The 24232-nt window shown below is 38.6% G+C and overlaps 1 protein-coding gene across 2 annotated transcripts in view; it reads left to right on the top strand.

Annotated features, from left to right (window-relative positions):
- Positions 1-9599: 9599 nt before the first annotated feature.
- c6 (complement component 6) overlaps positions 9600-24232 on the top strand; it is a 44420-nt gene continuing 29787 nt past the window's right edge. Inside the window, exons 1-4 of one of the 2 annotated variants that reach the window (XM_041970274.1) lie at positions 9600-9820; positions 9986-10158; positions 10508-10638; positions 14910-15045. In XM_041970274.1, the coding sequence (XP_041826208.1) occupies positions 9689-9820; positions 9986-10158; positions 10508-10638; positions 14910-15045 (572 nt within the window). In that variant the 5' untranslated portion in view covers positions 9600-9688. Of the gene's footprint in view, positions 9821-9985; positions 10159-10507; positions 10639-14909; positions 15046-21916; positions 23900-24232 lie in introns of those variants that run through there. The other variant, XM_041970273.1, reaches the window with a different exon arrangement.

The raw sequence follows: 24232 nt of genomic DNA, 5'->3' as shown, positions 1-24232 counted from the left end.
TCAATAAATTACGAATCTTGAATATTTTTGATATAAACACACTTCTTACTTGTACATTTGTGTTCAGAACTCAATATGATTCCAATTGGCCTTCTTATATTAAAAGTTATTTTCAAAACAACACTCAAATTCATAATTATCCTACTAGACAAGCTACAAATTTACACCTTCCTTTATATAAAACCTTGCGTGATCAATTCTCAATTAGATTCCATGGTGCTAAACTTTGGAATACTAATATTGATCTTGTGGAACCCTTTGTATCACTGACTATGTATAAAAGCAGACTAAAAAATAAGCTGATGGCGAGATATTAATGCTTTAAAATGTGAACTGTGAAGATTATTATGTTCTACATTGATGCTGTTTTATATTTATACACATGATTGTACTAATAATATGAATTGACTGGGCGTGGTTTTTTTATAAGCCCATTTGGGCTTCCACCACTTCCATGCACATGAATTTGTACGTTTGACTTGTATTTTTGTATTCTTTTATTATACAGTCTTTTATTATGTGCTAAATAAAAAAAAAAAAAAAAAAAAAAAAAAAATTGACAAAAAGAGAGAGAGAGAGAGATGGATGGATGGATGGATGGATAGATAGATGGGGAAATTCTGTTGTTCTGTAGCTCATCCTTACACAAACCCACCCATAAAAACATTGAAAATGCAACGAAAACCAAGCCCCCATGTGCATGTCTATGTGAACGAGCACAACATTTCACATGCATAAATGTCGCCTGTCGCTTGGCTGGAGGAGGGCAGCGATTTTCACCTCATCATGCAAGTTCCATAGGAAATGAATGGAGAAGGAGTGACGTTGCCTCCTGTATGTCGAGCCTATTGGACTTACTCTGATTAAACTTAATCAAAATTTGTTCAAAAAGATGATAAAGCCCAGCCTGAAAAACAATTCCAAACCATATTCCCCCCTCCCCCAACTTTACACTTGGCACAATGCAGTCGGACAATTACCGCTCTCTTGGCAACCACCATAACCAGACTCATCCATCAGACTGTCAGATGATGAAGCTTGATTCGTCACTCCAGAGAACGTGTATCTACTGATCCAGAGTCTAGTGGTATTGTTCTCTACACCAGGGGCTGGCACCTACATTTAACCTGGGGCCAAATTTTTTCTAACCAAATGAATGGTGGGCCAAAATTATATATGTGTATGTATGTATGTGTATATATATATATATATATGACACACAAGAGGTGGATTTCCTTTTATTTATTCTTACACAATGCTTTTTTAATTGTCCTAATTTCTGTCTAGAGGTCTTTATTTCCCGCAACTCCTTTGCCACATCATTAATAGCAGTGATCGTGTCCCTCTGCACCGCCCACCCAGCTGGAGCACCCAGCAACAAGAAAGAAATATTATTGAACACTAAATAAACTGGTACCAGTCTCAGATGTATCTGTATACATTTATTATATAAATTAAAACAAATTACCGACATCAGTACTGTCGTTTAGCAGACGCTTTCTCCAAAGCGATTCACCCCTGTGGGATTTGAACGTTGGTCTCCTGCATGGGAGACATATGCCCTGCCGGCTGAGATATCCAGTCACACCAACCGACGCCTCTGGTGTATCTTGCCTTTTGACACTGCATTGACAGCATCTGCCGCCTGCTGCCCTCCTCTGTCTTTCTGACACTGGTAATGCCCACACTGTGCCCACTAGAGATGTGATATTCATGAACGTATCGATTCTCTCAAACGGCTCTTTTAAATGAACAATGAACCAAGTCATAGCTATGAGCTGTTCATTTGTGAGTCATTCTTTTTATATACAAATTTTCCACACTGCCGTCATCACATTTGTGACATCATAGAAGTCTGATGTCCAACACGGTCCATTCATGTGAAGCATCTATGGGCAGAGGGCATTGTTCGGAAACAAATACTGTTGAGTTCTATCCAAAACATTTACTAGAATTTGCACTGACTGCTCAGCTTTATCATTTTTTATATATATATTTTTCCTATATTTTTTTTTGTATAGTAGATTTTATATAGGTAGATATTTTGATTGTTTGTCATTCTTATATATCGTGAAATTTTGTAAGATATTGTTAGAATGAGCCAGTCTTTTGAATGGCTCTTTGAAAGGAACGGCTCTTCAAGATCCGGCTCCCTTCAAAGAGCCAAAAATTCCATCTATTAGGATCTCAGTCTCACTCACTGAAAAATTACACATTTTTGTTCTTTTCCCCTCCTGAGCCACAATTGAAATGATATGAACATTTATTATAAGGATTCACCTGACCGTTTATGGCCACCGCAAGGCCATTATTCTATTCATGAAAAGGTATACAAGGTCCATTTATTTTACTAAATAGATTCAGTCTACTGCACTGATTACTTGCACAGACCCTTATACTACCTCAGACTGTTGTAATAATACCAACTAGGTGTAATAACACCTACTCACAAACGTACAATCCATTCATTTTCAGTCTTGGGTGCTTTGTATAGCTGCTATTTATATTGTGTTCTCATATTGTGTTCTTTATTTACACTTCTAAAAAAAGGTTACTACTATGTATGCACATTTATGGAGCTGCTTTTAAATCTCATTGTACTTTGTATAATGACAATAAAGTTTTTCTATTCTATTCTATTCTATTTATGTAATGTTTGTGTGACAATATTCTTGTAAAAAAAAGAAAAAATCTTGCATGAAATCTGTACACTAATTGTGGGGATTGAAGATGTGACCTCTAACAAAGCTGTATCTATAAAGACAGAACCCTCCAGCATATATATCTCACAAATGCCACTAAATAAAATCAAGCAATGGTAAACAGTTCATGTTTGCTCCATACTATATGTCTGCATACATGAAGTATGAAGACATTATTCATGCATCCATGTCTGTGACCTCTGTGATGTATTTTAAACAGATATCGCACAGTCGACAGTCTGTAAATTCATCATGAAGAAACCGTAATAATTTTGTAAACTATTGTAATTTTTGAAATTGTATTCTCAGATACAAAATACACAATGAACTTTTTAGTCAAGATAGTTTTTATTGAGCATAACATAACGTATACATTTTACACGCATAAATGGTGCTCTTTTAGAAATATAAAACACAAAACAACAACAACGACAAAAAAAAACAAAAAAAAAAAAAAAAAAAAAAAAAAAAAAAAAAAAAAAAAAAAAAAAAAAAAAAAAAACTTAAACAAATCTTGAACGTGTAACAAATAGCAGAGAGATACACAAGTACAGAAAGTACATTTAAATTTAACATTCGGAGGAGATACCATCATGGGATTTTAAATACAGATTTATTTTTGTAGAAATGAAATGAAGGGTTGCCATATTTTCTGAAATAATGATAACTTATCCTTCAATATGTACCTTATTTTTTCCAAATGCAAAGTGTTGGTCAGGTCTCGCAGCCATGCACAAGAGTTAGGTACTGCTGGTCCTTTCCATGTCAGTAAAATGAGTTTTTTTGCAGTAATAATGCAGTAAGAAAGGAACTGTTGTTGAGTTGTTGTTAATTCCTTAAATAACTCAGACGTACCAAGGATAATCAGCAGAGGATCTGGCAGTAATGTAATATCTAGGATCTTTGACATTGTATTGAATACATCATACCAGTAAGTAGCAACTTTAGGACATGAGACAAAACCGTGGAGGAGTGTTGCATCAGAGGACTGACATTTATCGCAAGTCGGGGAGACATTCGGAAAAATAGTATGCATTTTTGCTTTTGAGTAATGAAGTCGGTGTATGATTTTAAACTGTATCAGACAGTGTCTAGCATTGTTTGAACAGGTGTGGATATATTCTAGTGAGTCCTCCCATATGTTAACAGGAATAAGAATGCCCATGTCTTTCTCCCAACCTTCCTTGTATTTGTTAGTGGGAGGAGAGGCAGCTAATAACAGTGCGTTATATATGCGAGAGATAAATTTGTTTTCGTGTGGGGATACATTCAGACATTCTTCAATTGTACACTGAGGTTCTGTTTCAAAATTCATCAGGTGTTTACGTACATAATCCCTGACCTGTAAGTATCTAAAAAAATTATTGCCAGGGAGATTAAACTTCCTTTGTAGTTGTATGAAAGAGGCGAATGTGCCCTGTATGTATAGGTCCCGGATACAATGAATCCCTTTTCTATCCCAGTCAGAAAACATAAAATCCAAAGTAGATGGAGTAAAGGAGGGGTTCTTTATAATAGGTAAAGAGATAGATATTGACTTAAATGCAAAATGGGATTTCACTTGTTTCCAAATGCGAATCAAGTTGTATATGATGGGATTGTATCCATATAAGGATTTATTAAGCGGGATTGGCGACAATACAATGGCAGCAGGGGAGTATGGGTGACAGTCTTCTTGTTCTATGAGTAACCATGTGGGAGTGGAATCGAGAATCTTATTATAAAAGTTGAGGGATTTAAAGGCGCATGCCCAGTAATACATAATGAAGTTGGGTAAGGATAGGCCACCGCTAGTTTTGGGTTTATGCAAGTGTTTTTTTGCCTATTCTAGGAGTTTTGTAATTCCATAGGAAAGGTAACATAATGGAGTCTATCTTTTTAAAAAATGATTTTGTTAAGAAAACAGGTATATTTTGAAATAAATACAGTATCTGAGGTAGAAAAATCATTTTAACTGCATTTACTCTCCCAAGTAACGAGATTGGTAAAGTATTCCAGAATTGAACTTTCGTTTTAAATTGGTCTAGTAAGGGTTGAAAGTTAGCTTGTACGAGGGAGGAGAATTGTTTTGTAATTTCTATTCCTAAGTATGTAAATTTGTCCGATGAGATCTTAAAGGGGAAGTGCATAAAAGTTGTCTGTGGAGCCGAATGAACAGGCATTAATACACTTTTGGTCCAGTTAATACGATAGCCTGAAAATGTACCAAATACGTTTATTTTATTTAGGATAATTGGGATGGAGTGCTTTGGTTTTGTTATGTATAAGAGTATATCATCTGCATATAAAGAAATTTTACTCAAAGTAGATTTGGTCTGATAACCATGTATCTGGGAGTCTGAACGGATATTCTGAGCGAGCGGCTCGATGGCAAGAGCAAATATCAGCGCGGACAGAGGGCATCCTTGGCGTGTTCCTCTAAAAAGTCTAAAGGAGGTAGAGAGACTTTGGTTTGTTCGTACCTGTGCTGTAGGATTTGTGTAAAGGAGTCTTATCCAGTTAACAAATCTAATTCCAAGATTGAATCGCATAAGCACCTCAAACAGGTATTCCCACTCTATCTGATCGAATGCTTTTTCTGCATCGAGCGTCAAGATTGCCAGATCATCATGAGTTGTCCTCTTTGTGTATAATATGTTAAAGAGACGACGCAGATTAGAGGCTGAACTTCTGCCTGGTATAAAACCAGTTTGGTCGCTATGTATCATTGAGCTCATTAAAGGGTTCAATCTATTAGCAAGGATTTTTGCATATATTTTACCGTCAATATTTAAAAGAGAAATCGGCCGGTATGATCCCACATGTAGTACATCTTTTCCTTTTTTGTGGATCACTGTAATCGTTGCTTCAGTCAGCGTTGGTGGTAATATATTATCTAGTTGGGCCTGCGTGTACATTCTATGAAGAAACGGCGTGAGCATGTCATTGAATTTTTTATATAATTCACTTGGGAGGCCATCGGGGCCTGGTGCTTTCCCGCTTTTGAGAGACGTAATAGCTTTCTGGATTTCAGAGGAGTGAATATCAGAGTTAAGAGTATTAAGGTCATCTTCTGATAGTTTGGGTAATCTGCATTCATCTAAGAAATTATCCATAACTGAGGAATCAATATTGCATTTAGAAGTATATAATTCAGTATAAAACTGTAAAAACCTATCGTTAATTTCCTTTGGTTTAATCAGCACATGTCCCTTGTCGTCCCTAATCTTATGTATTGTCTGGTCTGCCTCCATTTTCCTAAGTTGATGTGCCAGTAATTTGTGTGGTTTTTCTCCAAATTCAAAGTACTTTTGTTTGGTGAATAAGAAAGCTGTGGTAATGTTCTTTGAGAGTATTTGGTTAAGTTGATATTTTAAGTTTGTAATCTTCCTATATAAATCAGGAGATGGAGTAAGTGAGTTTTCACGATCTAACTGTTGAATATGTTTTTCTAACTCTTTGATTTGAGCTGTATTCTTTTTCTTTCTTGCAGACTCAAATGAAATTATACATCCCCTCAGATAAGCTTTAAAAGCTTCCCATAGGATACCCGGAGTAGTGTCTGAGGTGTCGTTTATGTCAAAGTATAGCTTTATTTGGGATTTCAAATAGTCACAGAATTCTTTTTCGGTCAGTAATTGAGGGTTTAATCTCCATGATTTACAGGTAGGTTCCATAACCTCCAGAAACAATGTAAACGTCAGAGGGCTATGGTCCGATATCGCTGTAGTATGGTATTTTGCGTCAGTGGTAAAGGGTATCAAACGTGCGTCAATAAGAAAATAGTCAATCCTACTATAAGAATTATGTACTGATGAATAAAATGAATAGTCTCTACCTGATGGGTTAGCAGAACGCCACAAATCTATGATATTCATGTTCTTAAGAAATGTATTTAGGAATAAACTTGAATTGTTTCTTGGAATTTTTTTATTTGATGATCTATCTAAGTAAGGGTCTAATAGTGTATTAAAATCTCCACCTATTATTAATTTTGTCTGAGACAAGTCTGGGATTAAGGCAAAAACCTTCTTAAAGAATGTAGGATTGTCCGTGTTAGGTGCGTATAAATTAACTAAGGTTAGGGATGTGTTGTATATCTCTCCTGTGACAATGACGTATCGTCCATCTTTATCGGCTAATGTAGTATTATGAATAAAGGGTACACCTTTTCTTATTAGAATAGCTGTCCCTCTTGCTTTTGCTGAGAAAGTTGAGTGGTATACATCTTTCACCCATTTAGCTTTCAATCTACCGTGACAGTTGTTTTTGAGATGGGTTTCTTGTAAAAAAATTATGTCTGAGTGTGAGGATTTTAAATAATTCAGTACATTACCTCGTTTAACAGGATTGTTACTGCCTCGTATGTTCCAGCTGGTAAATGTCAGTCCTCCTTTAACATTTTGATTGTCTGTCATGTTAAACACTTTGGATGAATTGTATTAGTTCCCATAAAATTATGTTTTCAATGTATAGTTCCTCCTGATCATACAAATAATCCTCTCTGTTTTTGCATACATTTATACAGTAAAATGGTCTCTGCAGAAAAAAAAACAAAACCAAAAATAGCGACCGAACAAATAAAACAGAGTACATTAACCCAAAATACCTCTGGCTAAACGTACTGTAGCCGCGGTGTAGTTTAGTGGGAAGAAAAATAAAAATGAAAATAAAGTCACTTCCCTATCTGAGTAACCTAACTTCTCTAAGACTGTTACTCACTTTGGGGATAGCTCAGTAAGCCATTTATATCAAGCAATAATCATTCAAATCAAATAGTACTTGTGCCTCGTATGGTATTAAAGAGAACAAAGTATAAGGTTCACTTTCACGGAGAGCCTTAATGCAAAGGTATGTAGAAATAATATTATTGTTGAGTAAAACAAGAGTGTACATTTGCTGTATCAAACGTGATATGCAATTACCATGTGAGCAAAAAACTCAACGCATTATATCCAGAAATAAAACTAGATTGATTACTATTCAAGCTAATAGCCTGCTGTTACTACAATGTGTGAGGATTTTCCGTTTTAGCACCTGGAGTAAAGTCATTGGATGTGTCGTTTGAGTGCGGGCTCACCGTACAGTGTGATGCGATTGCGTCCCTTTGTAGTTATGGCTTCTCGGTGCAGTATGTTAAAAGCAGTCATAGTTCAACTAGTGTGCACCATCTGCCTCTTGTATCATTGTAGAAATACGTTTCGCATGTTCTTCGGCTTTTTTGGGATCTGTGAATGATGCCTGGGTACCGTTGTGTGTCACCAGAAGCCGCGCTGGATAAAGTAAGCCGTACTTGACACCGGGTTGGTTACGTAGCATCTCTCTAGCTTTGTTGAATAGCGCTCTTCGCTTTGCTATTGTTGGTGGGTAATCTGGGAAGATCCGTATAGTTTTGCCTTGGTATTGGAGATCTTTCATTGAAGCCGCTTTACGTAAGATGTCTTCAAGGGTGTGATAATAGTGTAGCCTCAAAATGAGCGGTCGTGGGGGCTCAGAAGGGGACGATCGTTGTCGCAGGGTCCTGTGTGCCCTGTCGATTAGCGGTGCCTCGTTTAGGGAGAGGACGTCTTTTAGCATAGTAGCAATAAAATCCCTCGGATGTGGTCCTTCTACTCCCTCTGGGACGCCGATGATCCTGATGTTATGTCTGCGTGACCTCCCTTCTAAATCTTCACATTTTTGATTAAGTTTAACAACCTCAGAGTTAAGGTTTGCCACTTGTTGCTGTAACGTACAAATACTGTCCGAGTGAGAGGAGGTCGCCTTCTCAATTTCTTTGACAGTGTTATCCAGCGATGACGTTGTTGTTTCGAGGTTAGCAATAGCCGTTTGCAAGCCCTGTCTGGTCGTGGCTATTTCTCCCTTCAAGTCATCGTATACCTGCTTGATACTGTTGTCCACAGTGGCACAAATGTCATTTCTGACTTGAGCTATTTCCAGGGTTAATTCACTTTTGAGGCTTGATATAGCTGCTAGGAGGGTACGATTAGGTGGGTCTTCATCCTCACCGCATTGTTCACTGGGTGTTTCATTCTCGGGTGAGCGCGGGGCTTGGTTAGGGCCTAGTTCTCCCGTCTCTGTTTTCTTAGATTTGGTCCTCTTCATAGTGAAATAGCGAGCTGATTCTTGATGTTCAGGCTGTAAAGAGTCAAAACTCTTCCACTTCACATAAACTGCGCGAATATTGGCACTAAAATATACTTATTACAGGATTAGGCTGACGGAGCTATCCTAGGACGCGTCTTACTCCTTCATCGCTCAGCAGCGCCACAATGAACTTTTTATGTATGATTTTACAGTGACAAGAATTTACATTTTAGCCATAATTTTAGAAGAATATACTTAGATGTGTACTTGTGCTTGTGTCCTAACAGCCCTGTTCCACCATTATTGTTATTGATTGGCCACCCCACACTGAATTCTGTGTTATCGTGACCCCATTAAAATGTGGTGGATACGCCACTGGAAACGCGTGTTTTAAGAATACAGTGTGTCTTGGTGAAGTTTTGCTTCGGTTTGCTGAGAGTATGCAAATATTTAATCTGTCAACCCGAAGAAGGGCAGTCAAGAAGGTGGATGATTTGATATAAAAATGTGCGTCGGGACCAGTGAAGCTCATAAACAGTTAATTGATAATCGGAGGTTGACGACTTGTTTTGCTGTTGGTTGTTTCACACGTGAGCGAGAGGCGGAAGACAGAGGAAGATAGAGGAGCCTCCCTCTCGGCCTTCAGGAGGGGCTGAAGGTGACTCTCCTCTCGGCTGGGATGCAGAGGGAGCTGCTGGGGGGTTCGGTCGGTCTGTCACACTTGTCCCGTTCTGGAGAATAACCCCCTCTCTCTCGCGGGGTCTGTGAGCATTAACCAAACCCAAACATCCGCGCCGGATCGAGTCAATTTGTGATTTTTTTTTCGCTCAGAGAGGACGGCGCTGCCAGCAGAAAAGACGAGCCCATCTCTCGCTGCGTCCGTCTGCGTCGGAGTGGGCTCCGCTGGAGGGTGTGCATGCATGTGTTCCGCACCGTACGGGTGGAAAAAGCGCCCAAGATCCGCAGCGAGCATTTTTCCCATCAGCAAAGGGACGCTGACGGAGCCGGAGCGCCGGGAGAGCACGGAGGGGGCCTTGGACGACAGCAGGATGGTGGGTACTGGAGAAGGAGGCGAGTCATGACTGGCAAGAGACTCTCTGAGCTGTAGGACGGGTTATAACAATATAATGCAATATAACACTGCAGGAGAAATCAAAATGGCACTATCGTCTGTTGATTTGATTTCTGTTGATATATGTATTTTTTTTTAAACCCAGACTGTCCAGGAATTTAACACCCTAGTGGCGCTGTACCGGGAGCAGGTTATATCCGTCGGAGAGATCTCAGCCGACTGTCCATCACTGCGGGCTCAGATGCACCACACGCGGTCCAAAGGATGCTCCATAGCCCGGGCTGCGCACCATGACCTGGCCGTCATCTCCGTCTCAGGGTAAGAGGGGACTGGGCTGTCTCTGCCATCAGTAATGACCTACTATTGGCATGTCTAGATGAAGATTTGAGCTATTTTAGAGATTGTTTATTTTATATATTTATATATATATATTTAAAAAAAAACTTGTGTAATTGTTCACAGTCACATTAATTAAAACCACTGAAAATTTTATGTTAGGAAAGTTTTTTTCCAGTTTACAGTCAGCTGTGCCGGCAGGTAACATGTTAAGTGATGACCCTGAAAATCATGTTCAAGAGTCACATTCTCTTCTCTTGTTTGTCTGATTAAATCTCCTCCTCTGCGCCTCATCGTCTTCATTTCCCCTCTCATCTTCTTCACGCTGTAGGCCAGAAGATGGAGAGATCCATCCCGAAATCTGTCGGCTCTTCATCCAGCTGCAGTGCTGCCTGGAGATGTTCATAACTGAGATGCTCAAGTCGATGTGCCTGCTGGGGGTGCTGCAGCTACACAGAAAAAGTAACATCACACAGAGAAAATCAGAAAAAATGAGGATAGGAAAATAACTGCTTAAAAACATTTGTAATAGCTCAATTGGATTATAATATTTTATGAAAAGCAGTGCTGGTAGTCAGGATGTAAGGCAGCATGGCGTCACTTCACCTGATAACTCCAGAAAAATATTCAGATTGACATGTTTGCTCCAGTTTTAATCCCTCCCTAAAGAAAATTTCTAAGCAGAAAAAAGCATTTAAGTAAAAAGATGTTTTAAAAAGTCTATTTGTAAACATAGACCACATAACATACACTCTCTGGCTACTTTTTCAGGTACACCTTACTTGTACCAGGGTGGACCTCCTTTTCCTTCAGAACTGCCTTAATTCTTGGTGTCAGATTGAATAAGGTGTTGGAAACCTTCCTCTGAGGTTTTGCTCCATATTGACATGACAGCATCACACAGTTGCTGCAGGTTTGTCGGCTGCATCCATGATAAAAAATCTCCCGTTCCACCACATCCCAAAGCTGCTCTATGGACTGAGATCTGGTGGCTGTGGAGGCCGTTGGAGTCCAGTGAACTCATACTCAGTAACAATACTCAGGTACGCTGTGGTGGTTAAACCAGGCCACATTGGTACTAAGGGGCCCAAAGTGGGCCAAGGAAATATCCTCCACACCATTACACCACCAGCAGCAGTCTGAAATCTTTATACAAGAAGAGACAGATCCATGTTTTCATGTTTTCACCAAATTCTCAGCCTAGCATCTGAATGTGGAGCTGAAATGGAGACTCATCAGACCAGCAACGCTTCTCCATCTTCTATTGTCCAGTGTTGGTGAGTCTGTGTGAATTGTAGCCTCAGTTTCCTGTTCTTAGCTGACAGGAGGCACCCAGTGTGGTCTTCTGCTGCTGTAGCCCATCTGCTTCAAGGTTGGACGTGTTGTGTGTTCAGAGATGCTGTTCTGCAGACCCTGGTAGGAACCAGTGATTATTTGACTTCTTGTTGTCTTTCTCTCATTTCCAACCAGTCTGCCCATTCTCCTCTGACATCAACAACATTCTGGTACAGACAACTGCTGCTTGCTGGATATTTTCTCTTCTTTAGTCCATTCTCTGTAAACCCTAGAGATGGTTAAATCTCAGTAGATCAGCAGTTTCTAAAATATTCAAACCATAAACCATGTCACGTTCAAAGTCTCTTAAAACCCCTTTCTTCCTCACTGCACTGCCACCTTTAAATGATTTTCTTTTCACAGATATGTTATAATTTATTTGCATATCTTTTAAAATCCATCACCAGACTTACCAGAGTTACTACCTTCTTCCTGATGGCCTCAGAGTGTCCTTTAGGTCATTAGATGGACGATGGCACCACATGGTTCAGTCACAGAAGTCTTACCAGAAGAAAAAGTTCTGGGAACTTCCTGGATAAAAAGTTGTCTTTTGATTCCAGAAACTTTTTCATGATTTTTCTAATTTTTAAATACTCATTTAATTGTAAGAAATCTAATAGTTTTTATGTGACTATATGTATTATGAACATATGTGATTGTATTGTTTTGGCCTGCACCTGGTGGTAATGCGTCTTTTCCACCACAAGGTGGCGCCTATTTACCAAGCTTTTTGCCAACAGCCAGGAAAAAAACAATAAAACACTTTTTCTGCCAGAGAGACATACATCTGAAAAATAATGTGCTTTCCATGGCAACTAAACACTAAATTAAATAAACAGCATGGGTACATGACAGCATTAGCAACATGGTGTTAGTCAACGCTGAACACCATGTGGGGTTTTGGTTTATTTGAAAAATTATCAAATAGTTCTCCAACCAACCAAATGGTTGCCAGTTCAAGTAGAGAGACAGCTCCCCAGTCCCCATAACCATAAGAGAACCCTTAAACTAGATGGTCTGAATGCACCTTATCTACACACTGGTATCGTTTCTGTGACAGATGAGGTTCTGAACCCTAACACACAGCAAACAGCAAGCATGTAGTCTGTTGTCGACCTTCCAGACTTTCCTCTAATCAAGAATCCCTGTTCCTTGGCTGAATGAGCCTTCCACAGGGCCGGGAATAAGATCAGGGTCAACATTCATCTGGCGTTTCTGAGATTGAGTGTCTGAGCAGCTGCCACAGAGAAGAGAGAAGCCAGTCCTACTGTCCTCAAAAAGTTTGTTCTTGCGCTGAAATATTTTGTTCTTCCTTTCAAATCTCTGCTCCTTTTTTCAGGTTTAGGGTTGCAGGTTCAGATCTCCTGCGCTCCAGCTTGATCTCTTTCCTTCACACTCAGACACACTCTGCTCTCAAAGCTTCTGCTCCTGGATATTTTTCCTCTCTCTTGGGTCGCTGAATGAGCTGTCCGTTAAACATCCTCCAGCCAATAGAATACTAGATAAATGCTGACCCAGCAAATAGTCACAGCCTTCTTCAGGGTGCGCTTGTTTTACTTGACACAGAGACTCCTAACTTGTTGACTGTTTGTTTGTTTGTTTTTGTTATTGCCACCAAAGCTTGCTTATTATAACCACTTTAGAATTTTCCTCTTTACTTTAAAAGTAGACACTTATTTGTCAGTAATGTTATAACTCTTGGGCCTCTAGTAAATCCATGTTATCAGCTATTGCCTCAACTAAAATGACTTCATGAGAGCCAATAAACTTGTTAAAGGACGTGTTCTCATACAAATGTTACAAGCTGGATGCAAACCAATCAAATAGAAAGTAAAACATAGCACGTTAGGAAATTTAACATTTCAACTGTTTCCACTAAATTTACCCTGTGAGATAAGAGTCATTATGGGGAAAAAAATATATTTCACATCAACAAGCTTCATCCTAGATTTAATGCAGGTCTGGAGGGTCCTTGCCATCCTAACAGCACCACTTTTCACGGAGGCATCAACGTATTTCAGATGAGAAAATGAAATTAGAACATCTCAAAATGCTTTTAAAGCAATTTTCTGATATTTCTGCTGTGTTAGTGATATTCCTGTATATATATTTGTCTGCAAATATTAACACTGGTGACCCTGAAACACCACAATAAACAGAAGAAGATAAAAGAAAACAAAGCATAGAAAAGTTTACTGCACTCGTTCATCACCCACTTTATAAGGTTCACCTGTTCCTTTCTTAACACAAATATCTAATCAGCCAATCGCATGACAGCAACTCAGTTTGCTCATTTAGACGTGGTGAAGACAACTTGCAGAAGTTCAAACTGAGCATCAGAATGAGGAAGAAAGGAGATTTAAGTGACTGAATGTGGCATGGTTGTTGGTGCTTCCTGTCAGCTAAGAACAGGAAACTGAGGCTACAATTCACACAGACTCACCAACACTGGACAACAGAAGATGGAGAAACGTTGCTGGTCTGATGAGTCTCCATTTCAGCTCCACATTCATAAAGAAAACATGGATCCATCCTGCTTTAGATCAGCACTTCAGGTTGCTGCTGGTGTAATGGTGTGGGGGATATTTTCTTGGCCCACTTTGGGCCCCTTAGTACCAGCGTGGCCTGATTTAACCACTACAACCTCCCTGAGTATTGTTACTGACCATGTCCATCCCTTTATGACCACAGTGTAGCATCTTCTGATGCTACTTCCAGCAGGATAATGCACCATGTCACAAAGCTCAGATCATCTCCACCTGCTTTCTAGAACATGACGATGAGTTCACTGAACTCCAATGGTCTCCACAGTCACCAGATCTCAGTCCATAGAGCAGCTTTGGGATGTGGTGGAACAGGAGATTCTCATCATGGATGCAGCCGACAAACCTGCAGCAACTGTGTGATGCTGTCATGTCAATATGGAGCAAAACCTCAGAGGAAGGTTCCCAACACCTTCTTCAATCTATCACACCAAGAATTAAGGCAGTTCTGAAGGAAAAGGAGGTCCAATCTGGTACTAGCAAGGTGGACCTGATAAAGGGGAAATATCTATATCTTTTTTTTTTTTTTTCCTTACAAACCCAACTTTCTTTTTGTGATCATAGTACTGGCTGCGCCAGGTTGAAACAGCAGGGGGCAGCAGAGAGCTATGTAATTTCACAAAGGATTCTGTTTCATTGACTTATGCAAAATAAATAAAAGACACCTTGTATTTCTGTTACCATTCGTGACACTAATGTTGTAAAATATTCTTATAATCAGAAACTAGTAGAGCAACTTTATTTCTATATATAGGAGCATATAACTGACACATTATGAAAACAGCATGTAGAAAACATCAGTTACTCACTGCTTCATACAATAGACAGAGTTGTTGCCTCTGTTTGTTCCTGTAGGTACAGACTCTGAGCCCAGGGTGGACTTCAGGATGGACGAGAGCTCAGACGTTCCCATCCTGGAGGACCGATCTTCCTCTCCCATTGACCCTACAGAGCAATGGCTGGTGGGAACTGACATTGAAAACATCGAGAGGTACAGCTTCTTTTTTACTGATGCAGCTCAAACTGTTTTCTGACTAAATCCCAAAGGCTGATTCTGTGTTTCTTTGTGTTAACAGAGATATGAGAGAGATGCGAAACTTACTCAGCAAACTCAGGGAGACAATGCCGTTGCCACTGAAAAATCAAGGTATGTTAATGCACTTAGCAGGAAAATGTATTCAACTATAGCTGGAGCTGCGAAATATATATTTAGATTAGATTCTTAGATTATTTAGGTTCATGACAGCAGAGCAGCAGAGTGATGAGAGAAAAATAAAGTTAATGATAAAAGCAGGAAGATGTTCAGCTAAGATGTGTTTGAACAGTGTGGGGCTACGGTAGTGCTTTTAATCAAGAACATAGTTTTTCTATTTGTTTTCTATCTGTTTGTCTCACCCAAGGCAACTTAATATTATACCTTTAATGCTTTCGCTCTTTTACCTTAAGGTCTAAAATGTTACTGTTATGTTATAGGACCTTATTTTCAGCGCCACTTTCAGCACTTTTAAAGTTGAAAATGTGTATTTGTCATGTATATATTGCAGGAACGTCACATAGTACGCATGATTTATTGTCTTATTTACCGCCACCGGCCCCTCGGTGCAGGACTATTATTGATCAGTTCGGATGTACCCTCCTGCTACCTGTATGAAGTAAATGCAAGATGCTCAGTAGTCTTACCTTTAACTTTTTACTGCCCAACAGTGTGTAGCGTATACTAAATGTGTAGTTTAACATATGTGTACAGACACTCTCTGGCCATGTTATCAGGTCCACCTTGCTAGTACTACGCTGGACCTTCTTTTCCTTTCAGAATGTCTTAATTCTTGGTGTCATAGGGTCATCAAGTTGTTGGAAACCTTTCTCAGAGGTTTTCTCCATATTGACATGACAGCATCACACAGTTGCTGCAGGTTTGTCGGCTGCATCCATGATGAGAATCTCCCGTTCCACCACATCCCAAAGCTGCTCTACTGGACTGAGATCTGGCGGCTGTGGAGGCCGTTGGAGTCCAGTGAACTCATTGTCATGTTCAAGAATGCAGTTGGAGATGATCTGAGCTTTGTGACATGTGTGTCCCAATTCAGGGTCTGCACACTTCGAAGTGCGCAGTGGCTACAGAGTGTCCTCCGTAGTCTACACACTTCAAAGTCTGCTTAATGTTTGTGAAATGGGACAGCCTACCTAGTCAACAAGAATTTCCCATAGCAACAACACAGGACGTTGAATCACTCAAACCTCTGAAATTACTCATAAAATACTTCAGTGGATGCTGAACACGGACCGGCAACACCGACAGTAAAAAAAAAAAAAAAAAAAAACACGGTTTGAGGCTCTGTTGTTTTCCAGCTGGTACACACTTCATTAACCCCTTAAAAGTCTTTGAAAATCAAATGTTACTGAATTTTAATGTCACCATTTAACAAACATGCTTTAAATGTACTTCGTTTTGTAACGTTTATAAAGTGTAGTTAAAAAAAAGCTTACTTTTTTAAAATAAAACTTTATTTAAACTTAATACGACTCTTCTGAGGTTGCTGATTCGCCACCATCTTGTGCGTAATGAATTCTGGGAGAAAAGAGACCACGAAGGATGCATCACCAGCAGCCTTCGTTTGAGGCCAAACGAAGTGCGGATTTGAAGGGTAGATTCGGAGGGTCCTTCAAATTCTGTGAATTGGGACAGTACTTCGCGCACCGCGATGACGTATGTGGCCGACGAATCCACACTTTGAAGTGTGCAGACCCTATGGTGCATTATCCTGCTGGAAGTAGCATCAGAAGATGCTACACTGTGGTCATAAAGGGCTGGACATGGTCAGTAACAATACTCAGGTAGGCTGTGGTGGTTAAACCAGGCCACGTTGGTACTAAGGGGCCCAAAGTGGGCCAAGAAAATATCCCCCCACACCATTACACCAGCAGCAGCCTGAACTGATGATACAAGTCAGGATGGATCCATGTTTTCATGATGTTCTGAGTCTAGCATCTAAATGTGGAGCTGAAATGGAGACTCATCAGACCAGCAACGTTTTTCCATCTTCTGTTGTCCAGTGTTGGCGAGTGTGTGTGAATTGTAGCCTCAGTTTCCTGTTCTTAGCTGACAGGAGTGACACCAGCAACCATGCCACGTTCAGTCACTTAAATCCTCGTTCTTCCTCATTCTGATGCTCAGTTTGATCTTCAACTAGTTGTCTACATAGCTAAATGTATTGAGTGGCTACCATGTGATTGGCTGAATAATTATCAGTGTTAAGAAGAAACCCAACAGGTGGTCCTGATAAAGGTGCGATAATCAGGAGGCAAAGCTATAATGAATAAAATTTGTATTAAAACAAGAGGCATGATCATTTCTTTTGTTTGCAGATGACAGCAGCTTGTTAAATCTGACTCCTCACCCACTGGTCAGACAGAGGAAGAGACGTTTCCCCGGACTCTGCTGCATGGTGTCCGGCTGAGTTCTACCAGCAGTCATCACACAGGAAAGGACACTCACTCCAGTTTGCTTCATCATGTGATGGAAGTTTATTTAGAGAGATTATTTAAATGCATTCCTTGTACTTTTTTGATATCTAAAATTGTAATCCTGGGATATCTGTTGTTTGATTTCTGTTGTGTTTGTCTCCTTTATGTGTTTATTTTACCATCCAGCCCATTCAAGTTCACTTTCAGTATATCTGGATTAGATTAGTTTCAGATGTATTCTATCAGGAAATTTGTCTTGAAGCCAGCAGATGAACTATGTCGGATGGGATTATTGTCACCACTAAATGGTTCAGATAATATCTCTGCTGTTTTAAAAACCAGCAGCATTCAGGTTGAACTGGATTTAACTGGAAAGACACGGACAGAACTCTGTTTTCAAGGTGAGACATCTTTGAATTTCACATAAAAGTGGAATTTATTCCTAATTATTCTGTTTTTATAAAAAAAAAATTAAATAAATGTATACACTGAGGCTATGCACAGGCATTTTCAGCTGACTCACTGTGCACGTCATGCCTCTGTAGTAAAATGTCATTTGAACATCACTCAGAGGAGGGTGGGGGGTCTCTGCTAACTTGTGTTATGCGACACTGTGTAGATAAAGCAAGTCATTTACAGTGTTATGGTGCATTCACATTAATAGCTGATATATTTATCACATTTCTCCTCATGTAGAAAAAAATTAGAATTCAGTAAGCATATAAAAAAAACATTTAAACCAGAAAAGAAAAAAACTTTTATGCATTACTTGAACTTTACTTCTCAGTATTCAACAGATTTTCTTTTTATTTTTGCCCTAATTATGTTGCTATTATACAATAATGTTTGTTAGTTGACCTGCAGAATACAAAAAAACCTTAAATGTTGGATAGATTATGAACAATTTACATAATTTCATTACTTTTTATAGCAGCAGTTAGTATTTCCAGTTAAAAACCCTTTTTTCTTAAAGAACCATCAAATACATGCGTTTTCAAAGTCCCCAATGGATAGATGTTAATTTTTAAACTGATTTAAGTGGCATCATTGGACATACATTATATATCACACATAACAATAAAAAGAAAGGAAGATGTAACATTAAATTTGAAATCTTCAGGACAATGTTAGTAGTCTTCATTCCAGGATCATTGTAAGAGTTACAGCACAGTACAATACTCCTGATTGAAGATGGTTCAAGTTGATAAACAGTAGGGTACTGGGTCTGTTTGAAAGGGTGCGCTAGTCAGTCAGCTAGTTATTTGAAGAGAATAAGACAGTCTGCACAGTTGCTATGAAACGTCAACAATCGTTTTGTCTTTTTTTTTTTTTTTGCCAAAAAATCACTAGAAAAAGTCAAGAGTGGATAGCGGGACAAACAGCCATGGTAACATTACATGGCCATGCATAAGCCTGTTGTTATTTTCGCAAATAAAGCATTTAAAAAGATACCTCAAACCCTCAGTGCCAGATATCTCTAACCAGCTTAAAAATCACTTACTGGGAATGGGAAAACACAGCAGAGTTTGTTTGAATCTAAACAAACTGCTTAAGACGTCTCAAATATAAACTGCGATTATCATCACCTTCCAGCAGTGGATTGATTCACCAATATTGTTGAATTGTGTAACTTACATTGTTGTGGTGACCATGTCTTGGCACAAAGTATGAATATTAAACAGGGAGAGAGTCCTTCCAACAATGCTAAACATTTTAAATGAATGTATCTGTTAATCCTAACTGCCCAGAGAAGGTGTTAAAACTACCACACGAAAAATTAGGCAGATGTTGGTGGTGATCGTCAACTCTATACAAAATGAATCCACTGAATGGCCAAAAACTTGAGCTACTTATGTAACTGCAGCAGATGCATAGCCCTCTAACCTCTACGGTGCAGCATTGGCTTCTCTAGAAATTCATGCACAGTGTGTTTTACTTAACTAACTGGTGCAAGATAGTTCAGTTGTGACAAGTTTCAACATCACCCTCTTTAATAGGCCATATATTTACTTGTTATAGCATTTTGCTGCCACTTGGGGGCAGGAACAGGAATATGTGGAATAACATGCTGGTTGTGGCTCTTGGTTGTGTTGGTGCTGCTTTTGGTCCTTTACCGTTGCTCTGCTGTGGATAAGATAAAATTAATTGGCCGTCTGTTTTGGGGTGGAATGAGGCCAAGTGTTAAATAATAAATATTGTCCAATGCAGCTGTTTGTGCTTATTACCTTTGTTTCATTGTTATTAACATAATCTCCAAAGTCTGTCTTAATAAAACTTTGGAGTACTGCAGGAGGCCTAAAATAACACAAGACAGACTTTCATCCAAATATTGATAAACCTTAGGGCTGGGATATACATGCTGTTGACAACGCATCACGTACATATCATGGCTGCCTTGCGTTCCTAGAGTTCGTTTGGCACGCAGGCCACTTGTGTTGACACGAGGTAACGTGACGCGTGCGCGAGTTGCAATATTGACTTGATTGCTAGAGATGCACATGCAAAAGAGCATAAAAACAAGGCCAGAGGTAAACACAATGGCGGATAGTGGCACCTCTCGGACCTTGTTGAAAACTGCCGGCATCTTTATGATTTTTTCTCCCAGTGACGAACACTTGTGCCTTAACAGTTGGCAACTGATTGGTAAATTGTTGTTTAGGAAATACAACGTGACCAGTAGAGCAGATCGGCCTTTTCACATGTACACTGCCCCCTAGTGGTGACTTCCAGTAGTAGCCTGTTGGCTACATGTGCTTCAGCAAGTAAATACACAGCTGGTGCAAATCATTGCCGTGCACATGTGTGTACGCAGAAACTATATCCCATCCCTTAATCCAATTTTTTTATCGTTTCAGTAATTACCTGCAATTTAATTAAGTACTCCAAGATGCTTATTCTGGCATCTAGAGATGAAAGAACTGTTAGCCAGTTAGCTGTGAGATGAAGATCTAGATGGCATGGTTGCCAAGTTTGTGATTAAGCTTGCATTGTAGTAGACCTGTTTTTAATGTTAAGGCAAGGCAGATTTATTTGTGTAACACATTTAATGTACAAGGGGTTGACATAAAAGATGACAAGCATTACAACAGGGTGCAACAGAAGCATTAAAAGAATTACAATAAACTAAAAAGACTAAAAGAAATAGAAACAGAACAAGCTAGAGTAGAGAGAAAAAGACAACAGAATAAATACTTTGATGCACATATAATGTAGACAGACAACAGGAAATGCATCATCATGGTCATAATCGTTATCGTAATTGTCATCATCACCATCACTGTCAATGTACACGTACGAGAAAATGTATTAATAACAAAACTATCCTAATTAATAGGAGTGTCAAAACAAATTTAAGACTCAATTAAAAGAAGTAAGGTTTGCAGACGGGCAGGTAGAACTGACTTTTGCTTCTTTTTAACTGAGGGTGTAAAAACAAGTTTGATGATACAAGTTATATCTGTTCAATGGGTATCTATTCAGTGTTTATTGGTGCCACAAATTCTATCTGTAAAGATCGTCTCGGGAAGACCCGGAATTTCAGCCCACACACAGTGATGAGTTTGAACAGTTTATTTGGCGCTGGAAGGGTAGAGGCAGGAAGGAAGCAGGTTGACGGCAGGCACAGCAACCAGGTTCAGGAAGTGGGGCTAGGCAGAAAGTGGTGGTCGGTCCAGAAAGAGGTCAAATCCAGGTAGGCAGAGATCAGGAAAGTCCGGCAGGGGATCAGGCAACGGGGAGTCCAGGCGTGGTAGCAAGGTTGGCAACAGAGATTTAGAACAAGACAAGGATTTACTGCAGGATATCTCACAGGGAAGGTAAATGACCATCTGGCAGGGAAGCATGAACGAGAGAGGGTTTAAGTAGGGCAGCGCAAAGGTGCAGGTAGTGTGATAATCAGGGGTGCCACAGGTGGAGCAGATGAGCTTGATGAGGGACTGGAGGCCCAGCAGAGCAGCAAACATGACACTATCACAATTTCTATTTGATTCAATTTAAGAATGATTGATAGGAGACAATACCACCTGAGGATTTAAGCCAATCACTTCATTTAATAACACATCTAAAAGCAGCTAAAAGAAAATCTCCATAAAAATTTTATTCTCAAGCTCAATCACACATCTAAATGAAAAACATTTATTTTTACCAAAATCAGACTGAACCACATTCTGTATGCCAAACTTTAAAATGTTCACATCGCGAAAAAGAAAACTGGAAAAACACATTTCTATTTCTAGAAAATAAAGCAGGATATACTGTAAATCATACTTGTATTTAAAGTCTAATACCAACTGTTTTTAGGTTGTACAGTCTGACACCACAGCGTTGATAATCCACATTTTCCTCATCAAATTAAAAAAGGCAAATTTGGTTGTTTGAACAAAGTAAATGGAAACAAATTCAGTTTGGACCAATGCTGCTGGCACGTTGATCAATAAATGTATCAGTGTAGACGGATGTATTGGTAAGGCCTGTACATTCTCCACGGGAAAAGAAAAACTCTCTTCCATGGCTGCAAGAAAAGGAGTTTTTTCTCACAGATTTAGTTTTGGAATTCTCATAGCTTGCTCTTGACACATGGATTAGGCATAATGTCTGACAACTACCATGTGATTGGTCAGAAAATTGAGGTGGATGTGGTTAATGTGGAAAAGCAGGAAGTTGTCATGTCTGCTTTTTCTGCTAATGTAAAACATTATTAAAATTATTTAAGTTGTGGGAACTAATCCAGCTATGATGCCACAATATGATATTAGATGATTAGTTTTACTGCCATCATAAACTCTGGTTCATATTCAACGTTTTTTCTTATTTATAGGAAGCTTTTAAAACTTTAAAAAGTCTGGCGCCTAAAGGGTTAACTGTCTAATTTCAGAAATTAAATCAACAAAGCTTTTAATATTTTAACATGTTTTAAGTTATTTTCTATCTTTTTAAATGTGTTTTCAAGTAAAACTATAAATTAGCTTGAATGATGCTGTAACAATCAGTTAGGTTTAGGTGGTAAACTACTTAGTTAGGGTGAGGAAAAACAACATTTAAACATTACAGCTGACACACATGGAGTACATCACATAAAAACAAAATATATCAATCTAAAAACACCGTTGAAAACTTTACCCATTAGCATTAAAAAAAAAGAAAACAAAATTCACTTTGAGAAGTATTTTATATTTTTTATTTTCTTGAGTATGTGTTGCACTACAAGCCAAGATACAATAAAGACAAATTTGAGAATAAAGACTTTTTTTTCTTTACGTGCTTCATTGTTGTAAAACAATAAATGCAATTAATTTCATTTTCTTAAAACTTAGTTCTCTAAATATCTTGGCTTTCCTTGTAAAATTCAGTTCATATTTACTTTTCCTGACATTTGCTCCAGTAATGTAAGTGTAATTATCATTCATCAGATTTAAAAAGAAAAAAAAAAAGAGTGAAATTCTTTTCTTTCAGCTTGAGTTTTCCCAGATGTTCCACAGTTCCATGGAAAGTACATAAACCGAGCATCAAAATCTACTTGTGGGTTTCATAATCCTCAGCATTCTACTGGAGGCATTTCACACTGAATGTAGGTGTAATGTAATATGTAAATAAATGTGCATTTTTTTTTATTTATTTGTTTATTTTTTCTTAAATGTCATGTGATTGTTTAAATCACTAAAAAAGATTTGTTACGCATGTATATGACTCAGACTAGTCCATGTGTAGTTGTCCTGCAATATGGAGAAACACAGCAAAACTAATGTACAGCCCAAGGGCATTTTATTACACGAATAAAGTTTTATATAAAAGTTCTTCAGTGTGTGTTTCTTTGTGTTTGCTATGAGTTTTGAAATGCAACAAATTAGGCTGAAGTCGCTTTTTTTTTATTTAACCTGTACCAAACAATAGGTTGACTGTAAGAAATGCCAGATTGTGAAATTATTTGGAGAAGTAAAACGTGAGGAAAGAGAGTAAAAGTCGTCCCAGCCCCCATCAGTTACTTTAACTGTCAAGTTACAAACACAGAACATCTGGTTTACATCTCAGCAGCCTGGAAACTCCAGAGCTTTTCCCGTAACAAAGAGCGTAAGGGTTATATAAGAAATTTATGTGTTTCGTGCTCTAATGTCTTGTGCTTTTTTCAAGCTAGTCTTGTTTTAATGTGCTTTTGGACACTGGTTGGTCAACATGAGCTCATAAACGAAGACTCCCATGAGAATCACTGAGGAGTTAAAACCCAGCAGCCAGCTCTGCCTCCAACCTCAGATTCAGCTCTGCCTGCAGTGCAGAGGCCACAGACGCCACTTTTACCCTTTTCTGCCTGAATACACAACCAACCACAGCCGATAAATACAATCTGTATTTGTTTAAGTAACAAGAGGAAGACATCAGTGCATGTGGTGAGTTAAGTTTGACTTTTTCAATCATCTCTGACATAAATTTATTTAATGATAAAAAAATAAGACAAGTTCTTGTTTTATTTGTTTTGTTTTGTTTCTTTTTTAATTATTGGAAAATATTTTATCAATCCCAGAAGAAAATTGCAATGTTGTAATTTTTTTTTAAATAAAAACAATAACTTATTAGAAGACAATGCCTTTTATTACTTATATAAACTAGTTTGTGTGGATAATGTGCTTTATATGTGTTCTAATTACATAGCATTAAGTGTTATTTGGCCAGACAATGAAAAATGTGGATACCAGCTTGTGGAAGATTAAATTATTTTGCTT

The sequence above is a fragment of the Melanotaenia boesemani genome, chromosome 19 (assembly GCF_017639745.1).
Source record: "Melanotaenia boesemani isolate fMelBoe1 chromosome 19, fMelBoe1.pri, whole genome shotgun sequence".
NCBI classification, from domain to species: Eukaryota; Metazoa; Chordata; class Actinopteri; order Atheriniformes; family Melanotaeniidae; genus Melanotaenia; species Melanotaenia boesemani.
The sequence above is the reverse complement of the archived record's forward strand: the minus strand, read 5'-3'. Positions and strand labels throughout refer to the sequence as shown.